Source organism: Leptinotarsa decemlineata, unplaced genomic scaffold (assembly GCF_025532065.1).
Source record: "Leptinotarsa decemlineata unplaced genomic scaffold, Ldec_3_MD MMD2_tig00000035_RagTag_RagTag, whole genome shotgun sequence".
Classification (NCBI taxonomy): Eukaryota; Metazoa; Arthropoda; class Insecta; order Coleoptera; family Chrysomelidae; genus Leptinotarsa; species Leptinotarsa decemlineata.
The window spans coordinates 22,915,024-22,927,269 of record NW_027412540.1 but is presented as its reverse complement, the minus strand read 5'-3'; the positions used below and the strand labels follow the sequence as shown (position 1 = coordinate 22,927,269).

Below are 12,246 nucleotides of genomic sequence, written 5' to 3'. Positions count from 1 at the left end.
AATAGTACACCGTTACCTTCTTAGTGTCTATAAATACGGATGTTTCTACGTTTTTGTGTCCGTGATACGGTTTTCGCACACCTCTTTGAACCCGTCGAGTATCTATAAATAATCCCGCTGCAATGCCTAAGATTCCTTACATTCCATTCACAGTGTTCATCCATTGAATTCGAGTTAATTCAAGAGAAAACTTTCATTTTTTCTTTCACTAACACATTCTAACTTTTCCATCACTTACTAATAATAACCCAAGTACGGTTGAGTATCTAATTCAAGTTGTTTCCAGTTTTAAGTGTGACCAAAATGAAGTTCCTACTCAGTCAGCGAATGGGTCTACCGTACCACTGGTGGATACCAGGAAACTTGATCCGGAGATTCCAGGATATGACCCCTTCGAACATAGAAAAGTGGACCACCCCACTTCGTAAGTATTTCTGAGTATATACAGTCCTTCACAAGAAATGTCTTCTAAAGAATATAAATACCATACCCAAGAGCGTCGACAGCTTATAACTAAGGGGGGGGCAATGGGGCAATATTATGGAGGATAAAAAATATGGACGCCTGGTACAGTCAAAAGCATGAAAGGTTACGTTTTGGAAGTCTTTGCCTCGATGACGATTGTAATAAGAACGGTTCTGATATCAATGTATAAAATTTCGCAAGCCCTCAACAGCACAATAACTGAATCAAACTTTTAAACACAGTAATAATTATTTATTTTAACAAAAATAATATTTAATTAAAACATGCGAAACTTTCAACTACTTTATCATTGAAATGATTTAGGTTTTCATTTATTATAGCTCTGTGTACACTCATCATGGCCAGACCATGAAGGCGATATTCTGCCATGGTGCTTCTTAGCCATGTTTTCAGTCTTCTGAGGCTGCTAAAGGATCGCTTTACTGCACAGATCGTGCATGGTAAAGCGATCAAAATTTTCAATGCTTTTTCCGTTTCGGGAAAGAAGGAATTTGTTTCTTTTAGGACATCAACAACTGTAAGATTTGTTAGATTAAGCCTGTCGTGCCACAATTGCTGCCAATCGTTCCGTAAATCATAAAACTGGGCAATAGATTCACAAGTTTGTTTCAAATTTTCAGTTGTCATCTTTTGCATCTGCGCCGGGTGTAACTTAGACAATGCGAATGGCGTGTTTTCTTCAGTAAAACGTACTTCAAGGGAGGTGACAATTGAATCCAAGTATGGTATTACTAAAGACCTCTTCCAGTATTCTGAAGGGCTTTCTGCTGGATGATTGCTTCTATGACGTTGTAATACGCGGCATTGATGTAATGTCCTCCTCCAGTCCGACTTTCTCCGCAACAGCAGTAACTTCCTTTATAATTTCGTCTGTCACTTTTTCCGGATTTTCACGGTGGTTTTTAATTAAAAGTAAAATCCTTTTAACGTGTTCCGAGGCTTTGACTATGTCCATAGCTACGAATTGGAGTACGTTGACAACGGGTTCCATCAAAGCCGAGTATTTGGCTACCAACATAATCCCGAGAATGAAAGAAATTCTGGAAGTAGCCGCATGCAGTTGGAAGGCACTTTTCCGAGTCGCACTATTTCCTTCCTGAGATAATGTTTGTAAGGCTTCCAGAACTCTGATGGTTTTGCTCGCACTTTGGTCGCGTTTCGGCTAGCTACATTTGATCTCTAGGGGGGGGGCAACTGCCCCCCCTTGGCGACGCCCTTGACCATACCTTTACTAATTTCAATATGACAAAAATACAAATGAGAGTATTTTGTATTCGCAATCGTGGATTTTTGAACAACAAATCTAGAACATATGATTCATTGCACAAAGGTTTTCTTATTTTCAAATATAACCAAATCATTTCGAAAAAAAAAAGGTTTATTTTGAAACAAAAATTGAACTGGAACACGAATTCATTTAATCAATAACAAAATATTGCAATGAGTAAAAACAGTTGTAAGTGATAATTTATATATTGACAAGTCAGTCTTGTGCATCCCGGAAATTAACATTTTTTCTAATTTAACCAACTTTGTAGAACAACCATTTGAAAACTAAAAAGTACCGTACCCGAAAAAATTCTTTATAATCTCATGATCAATAACCAAGACTTGATTTATAAGAATATTGATTTCGAATCAATAAAATTGCCCTTGCTTATACACAAACTAGGAAAACATACAAGTGTGAATATCTGAAGGATATCTTTTGTTCGAAAAGAGAATATCTATATTGTTGAGTTCTTAATTACATTCTTTCAGTTTGGATTGAATTGGTGTTGATCGATAAACGAATAATAAATCTTTCTCACTAAAAACTTAAATTTGTATATTCACGCCAAAACTTGTTTTAAAAAGGGTGGACAAATATTTTACATCGCAGTGTGATATGATAATAATAATATCTGGATGCCAGAGAGACGTATACTTACTTACTTACGTCTCACAAACTGCGACAAATATGGTCATCGGAACTGTCGGGAAAGCACCAAGTCTGGACGAATATGCTTACCGTTTCAATCTTATTCGACGTAAGACCCGAAAAATGATGCATCTCTATAGGAGTTTGCCTCCAAAATCGTCCGTTCCACGGTTATACTTTCCTCAAAAACAAGTAAGCCAAAGACCTTTGAGTTTGGGGTGCCTACATGACAGAATGGTACCTACTGGATGGAACCTGTAAAGTCATCAGGAGTTAGAATTCCTTCCTCTGCATAAGAGAGCGAAAATTGGAGCATTTCTCTTTAGGGCAGCTGTCCTAACGAACGATGAAATTGGCTTACCAATGCGCCTGAGACCCCAATGCACGTGATGTCAGCATGAATCTATTGTGAGGAACAAGAACTGCCGAATTAATTGGAATGTTTTGTTTCTCATTTTCTTCCCTCACGTTCATGTCAGTTAATAAGCCTAATGTGGTTCTTCTCAATCATCAGAGCAGGACGATATTTGTCGTGGAGTTTTCAGCTCCTCCCGAGACGAATATAGTAGGAAAAATTGATAAAATATCGAGATCTTCTCTTCGAACTAAATAGACTCTATCCGGGCCACTCTGTCAAGATGGTTGTTTTGCCGGCTTGCCGTATTTAGACACATGACTTTTGGTGATTGGTTGATGATGATGAGATAGGGGAATAGGGATAGAGCCCGACCAGCGCAACTTTTAGGAAATTCATAATAATAATGAATTAAATCACATATTGGTTGTTTGAAAACACAATGAATCAGAGTTTTCGTTTACTCAGATACGATTAGATACATCTCCAATTGAATTTTGACCGTATGAACTAATTAGAGTATTTTTCTTTCCAGGGATATGGATACACTCATCCATCTTCTGAAGGGTAGTCTTGGGAGTGGCATCCTTGCTATGCCATTGGCTTTTTCTCATGCCGGGCTGTTCTTTGGCCTTTTCTGTACTTTTGCTATAGGTGCAATCTGCACCTATTGTGTACATATTCTGGTAAAAAGTTCCCACGAGTTATGTAGAAGAATGAAAGTACCATCTTTAGGTTTTGCTGAAATCGCAGAAGCAGCTTTTCTTGCCGGCCCGAAAGCATTCCATCCTTGGGCGAGATTTGCCAAGGCCATGATAAACATGTTTCTTGTTATAGATCTGCTGGGTTGTTGCTGTGTTTATATAGTATTCGTTTCGAAGAATCTCAAACAAGTAGTTGACAATTACGCACCTGAAGATTACCATTACGACCTGAGGATATATATGGCTGCAATGTTACCTCTATTGATACTAACTAATCTGATCAGGAACTTGAAATGGCTCTCGCCACTCTCTATGATTGCGAATTTATTAGTAGCTGTTGGTTTAGGTGTCACATATTACTATATTTTTACTGATTTGCCCGCCCTCGATACCAGAGCTCCCATAGCTAGTTTCTCAACCTTGCCAGGATTTTTCGGCACTGCCATATTCGCTTTGGAAGGAATTGGTGTAGTAATGCCTTTGGAAAATAATATGAAGACTCCCAACCACTTCATTGGGTGTCCTGGAGTTTTGAACACAGGAATGACATTTGTCGTTCTTCTCTATGCTATCACTGGATTCTTCGGATACCTCAAATATGGAGATGCAACGCACATTGGTAGCATCACGCTGAATCTTCCCGAAGAACCGTAAGTATACTTTCAAATATTTTTTTATAATATGTTGTAGATTATACTTCAAACTATAGATCATAGTAAAATAGCAAAGTTGAAGTAAAACTTCAGTAAATCTTGAAAATAAAAAAAAATGACGAACTAAATTTTTAAATAATAACATTTAGCAACCATATAAAACTATACAGGGTGTCTTTAAGTTGCAATTCAGTTCATATTCCAACAACATCTTCATCTTATTTATTTGTGTTTTTTGCCTAAGTTAACCCACGACTTTTTAAAAAGAATTAAAATATTTGAATTCATACTGCTTCTCAATTTGTTCAGAAAAACTGCTCAAAGATACGTTCTATCGTTGGAGAAAAATTATCATCATAATCTTATTCAACAATATCATTTTTCTTCCACACAAAAAGTGTAACAGTTATCTCAAAAGTACTGTGTTTACGAGGGTTGCCTTTTATATTTCAGGATTAGAGAACAAAAACAAATATTAATCATCGAAAATCACTTTATTGTTTTTCAAAATATTCCCCATGAAGATCTATACCCTTTTGCATGCGTTTGAACCAATTGTCTCACTTTTGCCACTCTGATTGAGGTATCTCCAAAACATGCATTCTTAATGCAGCAACTGCTTCTTCAGCTGTCGAAAAACGTTGACCTCTCAGTTTGTTTTTTACGTGCGGGAATAAAAATAAGTCATTCTGTGCCAAGTCAGGACTATACGGCGGATGACTCATCAAATCGATGTTTTGGGTGCACAAAAATGCAGTTGTTTGAGCCGATGTGTGAGAGCTCGCATTGTCGTGGTGAAGAGTGATCCGTCTTCGGCGGTTGGTTTTCCTGATTTCTTGGAAGACAACTGGCAAACAAATGGTTGTGTACCACTCGGAATTGACTGTTCTGCGTTGCTCCAGTGGCACGGTTGCGACATGTCCAGTTTTTCCGAAAAAACAGGCGACCATTTGCTTGGAAGTGCTTCGTGTGCGAACAACTTTTGTTGGAGTTGGCTTATCTTGAAACACCCATACAGTCGACTGCTGTTTACTTTCGGGCTCATACGCGAAAATCCACGATTCATCACCTATCACGATGTCATAGACGTGTTTCGAAGTACCGCGATCATATTTTTTGAGCATTTTCTTCGACCAATCGATACGAGCTTTTTTTTGAGCGATTGACAAATTGTGTGGGATCCAACGCGAACAAATTTTTTTTGACAGTCAAATGTTTATGCAATATTGAATGTATGCTGGTTCCACTAATTCGTAAGATTGTCTAAATCTCACGATAGGTCACATGACGATCTTGCAATATCAGTTCGCGCACAGCATCAGTGGTTTTCTCAATCAACTTTGCATTACATTCAATGCATAGAAATATCAGGTTTCTAACTTTCCACTAATCCATAACTATTTTCCTTTAATTTCAGACTTGCCCAATCAGTTAAACTCATGATCGCAGTAGCCATCTTCTTCACCTACGCCCTGCAGTTCTATGTGCCTATGGAAATCATCTGGAAGGCGGTAAAAAATAACTTTGAGAGAAAAACATTGGCAGAATACAGCATTCGAATTTCTCTAGTAATTCTCACTGTTGTTTTGGCTATACTCATTCCTAATCTTGGAGGGTTCATCTCCTTGGTCGGAGCAGTATGTCTGTCTATGTTGGGTCTCATTTTTCCATCTATCATCGATTTAGTCACATTTTATGAAGACCCAGGTTTGGGCAGGTTCCAATGGCGGCTATGGAAAAATATGTTCCTTATATGCTTCGGTCTTTTAGGTTTCGTTACCGGGACATATGTCAGTATACAAGAAATCCTACAGGGTTGAATGAAATAATATAGATATCTCAGTGTTTCTATCGTCTGCTTTGCAGGGAGTCTGAGTAGAAACATTCACTGCCACAGGGTTTTCCACACCGGCTGGAACCCGGTTATTCTTTATTCGACTTGTTCAACACTCAGAAATAATTGTGGATCAGCTGAAAGTACGATTCAAAATCATCGAAAAATCAGCGAAGGAATATTTTAAAATCATTTCAACCAGTTGTGATCCTTCCAGAATATTCACTCAATTTTTGTTGATCAAGAACTCGACATTCATTTCAGAAAATTGGATGAGTGTCTAAAATCAGATTAAAGAATAACTGACTTGAATGAAAAACTTGAATATTCAAATTTCGATAAGCATATTTTTAAGATCAGTGCAGATAAGCTATTAAGGATTTGTGAGTTCCTGGGCTGGAACAAAAATTCCTGCTTCTTTGAAAAGAAGTAGAAACTACATTTAAAAAAACTAAAAACTAAAGGGACAAAGTTATTTAACTGGTAACATAAAATCAACTAATAATCAGTGATCCACTGATTTACAGTCAATGATTTTGCCCTCATCATATACAACCTAAATAAAAAAACAATAAACTCGTGAGTAATGTTCAACTGATCCATATTTCAACAATTAACAGATGTATATTCACATAAACTTCATCTGGCGTATATTTTAATAGTGTTTTACACCTTAGCACGACTCCCTGTCATTAAAATGTTACAAATCAACAGATATATAACAGCCACAAATGTCTTCCTATAAAAGAGGACAATTACAGCCAAATTACAAAAAATTCTGACGTTCCGATTTGTGACATGCTGGAACTAAAAATAAAACGTTTATCTAAACGTTGAATTATGACGTTAAGAAACGCTGTACTAAGTTATTAGAGAGTAGACTGCAGTTTCAACTGTGATTTTCAGACGATAACATTGTCTAAAATTATTTATCATTTACTTCGTAAGTATAGTGAGAAACTCATCAACCGTTTAACTATTTTTATTTATATGATTGTGATTTTTTAAGATTTATTTATTTTAAGCTCAAATTATAGTGTCTTCATGTCAGTGTTCATTTCTTGATAACACTTTTTTTCATAGCCACTATTGCCTACTTGAGTGTCATACCTGTAAATGTCATGTGAATCACAAAAATCTTAGGGAATATTTTCTCAACCGAATTTTGAAAAGTAATTGTAATATTTTTGATGATTGAACGAAATTAGTTGATTTTGTGATCATAATGATTAATTTCAGTAGCAGCAAATTTTTTCTCAAGAGCATAAACTTAATATCTTATAACTAAATAATTTTTCCAACTCTTGATGACAAGTTTGTCTGCTTTAGTTGAATTCAGCGATCTATTCTGTTTATCTGTACCTACATTCAAGATAAAACAAAATCTCGAAGTGAATAATAAGATCTAAACAGAATAGATTTATTCATTGATTTTGTAGCGAAAGAGTGAACAATTTTTCCTATTTTTTTTATTTCACCTATTTTACTTACAAAATATGCGTTATGCGCAAGAATGCTTGAAAAATTGTTTCACTGCTTTTGCCATAATTATATTTATTGAAAATATTTATTCTATCAAAATATTGCCGAATCCTTAAATCACAAATTTTATCAGGTATTCATTCGATTATTGATGCATCAAATATAATTTTCAAAGTGAAAGAAATGAATCGGTATTATTTTGACTCTAAAATGTACCCTTTATATTCCAGTAGAAGTTTTGAACGCTAACAAAAGTGAACACAGTAAGAAAATCAGTATTTATAGTTCCAAAGGAACTTGTGTGACTTGGTGCCTTATTACCCGAATCTGGATTTTTTCTTCCAGATGACGGAAGTTGAAAACAGGGTTTGGTTGTGAAAAGAGAAAATTTCTTTTTCGATATATTCTCAAAACACACAGAACACAATATTTCATTTTGATAATTTTCATTACTTCATGCAAAAGTTTTGTTCCTGAGATTTCTTCTGTTTAATATTTATTTTTTCGGTTGAAATTTTTCAAATTCTATGTTTTCCTATGATCTGTGTGTTTACTAACATCGAATTGTGGGTGAAGTAAATAATATTTCAAGACAAATTTGATGTAAAATCAACGCAACATGATTATGAAAAAAAATTATCTCAGCTCTGAAAAACTGGCTGGCATCATTTTTGTCATGAGATATTAAGAAGTTGAAGGGTGATGTGGAATTCATGTGCCAAGCGTTTTTGATAAGTAGTTACTTTTACATTTCCTAGTATTGTTTAGTCTTTGTGCATGAATTTGATACCTAATTGGAATTGAGTCATTAGTTCCCAACAATTTTTGTTTTACCGATATTGAATAAAAGAAAAAATTAATAAAAATCGTTGTTTTCCTAATTATCTTTCATTTACCTCTATCCCTTAGAAATCAAAGAACTAGAAAGCCAATATTATTTCCTATACCTGCATGTATTCTACCGATAAGTTACCAACTCATTTATTGACAGATTATCTTCATAATATATTTTGAAAAAGTATTCAAGTAATAATAATAATAATAATATGCTTTATTATCATAAGACATAATCTTGTAGACAAAGCTTGTGTAGTATATACAAAAAAAATGCAATACATACCAACTGAAATAAAAATATAAATGGTGCATGGGTACAAACTATGTTAAAATGGAGGATATAAAAGATATGTATATATAAAAGAATAAAAGTCAAGTTTAAGAGTAGACATGAAAAGTAACAACTTAAGAGCTCCTTAATGAATAAAGATAAAAAATATGCGTAAGTCAGTTAAAAGCTATCGTTAAAATATTCATCCAAAGTATAATAGGGTCTATCAGATAGAAATTGTTTGACTAACTTCCTGAATTGAAAGTCATTTATATTGATAGATCTTATGTCCATAGGCAAATGATTGTACATTTTTCCACCGTTGTAAAGTATGGAGTCTCTGGTAATTTTGTCAGTTGGCTCAGTGAGTTTCAGAGTGTATCTGCAGTTTCGGGTGTTATAATGGGAAGAGGATGCAGCAAAATTCAATATATGTTTATTTATTAAACACACAAATTCCAGTATGAATAAACGCATTTACCGTTTGAATATTTTTGAAGAAGGTTCTACAGGAATTTCTTGGTTTAAGGTTTCCTATATACCGTATTGCCTTTTTCTGTAAAATTAATAGACTTTTGAATAAAGTTGGACTGCATGCTCCCCAAATCGGTATTCCGTAGCGTAAGTGAGAATCAATGAGTGCATAGTACGCCATTTTTACAGTGCTGAACCCCAATTCTTTATAAATAACTCTAACCGCATAACAGCCAGAGGATACTCCTAGAAATTAAGTGTTATTTTAGATTCCAGTGATCTGTCTTCAAAAAAAAGTTCGTCGATTGAGCATCTAAATGATAATAAATTTGTTTTAGTTAAGTTGAAAGATAAAATGTTTGAATCACACCAATCTTTAACTTTTTTCAAGTCGGCAGAGATTATTTTGTGCAACTCAAGTGTTTTTATTATTCCAAAGTATGGTAGTGTCATCTGCAAATAAGGTGAACTTCCCAGAAATATTAAGCTTGGTGAGATCAATAATATATAATAAGAAAAGAATGGGACCTAACACAGAACCTTGTGGAACTCCAGAATTAATTTCCCTTTTTTTTAAGTTGAGATGTTTTGACCATTTGCGTCCGTCCCATTAAGTATGAATCGAACCATTTGTGAGTTACTCCTCTGCATCCATAACGTTGGAGCTTTCTCAGCATTATTTTGTGATCAACGCAGTCGAATGCCTTTGACAGGTGACAAAATACTGCGGTAGTCTTTTCACAGACATTTACCTAGATTGTGAGATTTTCAGTAAAGAGTTGAAAACCGGTACACATGTTTCACTATACAATATATGAAACACTGTTCCGAACCAGAAAACTCAACACACCTCAACAACTTTTGATGATTTATAAAGCTCAGATCAAACCTTCTTTGGAGTATTGTTCTCATGTATGAAGCTCTGCCCACAAAGATACCCTGAAGCTGCTAGATTCCATCCAGAAAAGAGCCATCCACCTGATTGGAGACGCGAACATCACGTGCAACCTTGATAGCCTGGAACATCAAAGAAAGGTTGAAGATTTGTCTCTCTTCTATAGATACTTTCACAGAAAGTGTTCAAGTGACTTGGCACCAAGAGCGGTACATAACAGAAATACGCGACGGACTGTGGCTGCTCATAGTTTTAAAGTTCAATTCAGTACACCTCGAACTTCACCGTTTAAGAACTCTTTCATTTGGAGAACTGCGTTCATGTGGAATAAACTTCCCGAGAACGTTTTCCAAATGGATTTAATTTCCAGCGATTCAAATCCAATGTGAATCGCTACTTTCGTACAGGCACCACTTTTAGAGCACCTTTAGGACTTTCCTGTAGTGCTTGTGTTATGTCCTTGAAAAAATAACATCTTCAGGCGTGCTAAAAACACGCCTGAAGGGGCTATTGTATAGTGAAACAAGTGTCATGGTTTTGTAATCTGTAATCTTACAATAAAATATTACTTAAAAACGTTATTATGGATTTTCATCAAGCGTTGACCAATTCCATCACATATCTGTTTTGAAATGTGTTATTTTATGTACCAATTTGTTGAAGAATAGTGAAGCAAACTCAGTATTTGTTTTAATGAATGTATAAACATTTCATAGTTATATTAGAAACTCAGAGTGCACTGAGATTAGAAATGAAACTGTGGTATAATAGAACGCACTCTAGTGACAAATGTCAATTGAGACAGTTGACACTTGACATAGGGGGTAGTAGTAGACTTTATTTTAGGAATCCTAATATACAATATATAGTTATGCATATATGAATAATTTATATAAGTATATAATTTTACAGTGCGTCGTGCATTACAATTTGATATATTCTAATAATAACTTTTTGAATACTTTTAAGGAATTTACATGTTTTATTTCATCAGGTAACTTATTGAAACTATCTAGACCTTTAAAGAACAATGAATTCATTCCACTCTTATAGTTTGTTCGGGATCTATAAAATGTATTACATGTTCTTGTGTTATATGAATGAATGTCACTATTTCGAACTAAATATCTGCTAAGATAGGCTGGTTGTATCCCACTCGAAATTTTGAAAATAAAAATCATGCTCAAATAATACAGTATTTTATGTACCGGCTGCCTCTGTAGAGTATTCAACATAGATTCAATAGGGGTATACTGGTTGCATCTCAAAATGATTCTCATACCTCGATATTGTAGTTTCTGCAACTGTCCCATTAGATTTTGGTTGAATAGATACATCAGTGTAGCACAGTAGTCAAAGTGTGGCCTTATTATGCAGTTGTAACATGTTAGTCTAGCAAAGGTTGATAAAGATTTTGAAATTCTAGAGAAAAAATACATTTTCTCACATATCGTTCTAATGGGGGTGGTGGAAAAATGAATGAAAAATAAAATGGTGTACAGGACCACATGTCCACGTCTTATGTAAACGTGAAATTTAATAATAAACACTGCTTCCTATTATTCGTTATTTTACTGCATGAACCACGAAGCATTCCAATTAGGCTAGAACCCACAAGCAACACAGAAACGTGATTGAAAAATGTAGGTGTCAATGAGTCCTTGAACATCGTTGACGTCGTCATAAAGGGATTGCCATCCTTCATATCATATTTTGAAAATATCTCTACAAAAGGAACAGCAATAGGAAATAGTTTCAGAAATAGCGAAAGGGTTGCGAAGAAACACAGTCCCAAGTATAAATTTGAATGCTTGAGATTCATCTGGTTCTCTTGGCGGTTAAATAGAGATTTATTAGTTACTTAACTGATTTATGCCAGTCACATCGAGAAGACTAGAGGTGAAATTTGACGTAACTTTTGAGTGCTGAACAGTACAACATCTCAGCATATTTGCTCCTACGAATCCTCAACAAAACTTGCTGGTCCTTAAATAGACATTTGAGATTGTTTGGATCAGGTTGCACAGAAACTCTGGTGTTTTTACCGGGTCACTTTTGTTTTTCAAAAACTCTGATAGATGGTGCAAGGAACAAAATCTGTCGAGCGTATTTTATTCAGATCTTCAATTTATGGACCAAAATGTAAAAAAATCTTTCACTCAATGTCAATTTATTTCTAAATGTAGGTAAACAACAATGAAAATTGAAATGCCGATTTGACATTATTAGGCTGCATTACTAGAGCTGACCTCAGCACATCAGTGAATGGAAAGCTGAAATTTATTGGATCTCTTTATCATTTCTTATCAAGAGCGCCGTAGGTCGTCGAGAGTT

General features: G+C 35.0%; 1 protein-coding gene across 7 annotated transcripts in view; it reads left to right on the top strand.

Annotated features, from left to right (window-relative positions):
• The window catches only part of LOC111507365 (proton-coupled amino acid transporter-like protein pathetic), a 140,621-nt gene extending 132,305 nt beyond the window's left edge, over positions 1-8,316 (top strand). For all 7 annotated transcript variants that reach the window (XM_074172034.1, XM_074172033.1, XM_074172035.1 and 4 more), the window contains 3 exons: positions 287-424; positions 3,298-4,116; positions 5,537-8,316. In XM_074172034.1, coding sequence (XP_074028135.1) covers positions 287-424; positions 3,298-4,116; positions 5,537-5,939 — 1,360 coding nt within the window. In that variant the 3' untranslated portion in view covers positions 5,940-8,316. The remainder of the gene's footprint in view (positions 1-286; positions 425-3,297; positions 4,117-5,536) is intronic.
• Positions 8,317-12,246: the final 3,930 nt, after the last annotated feature.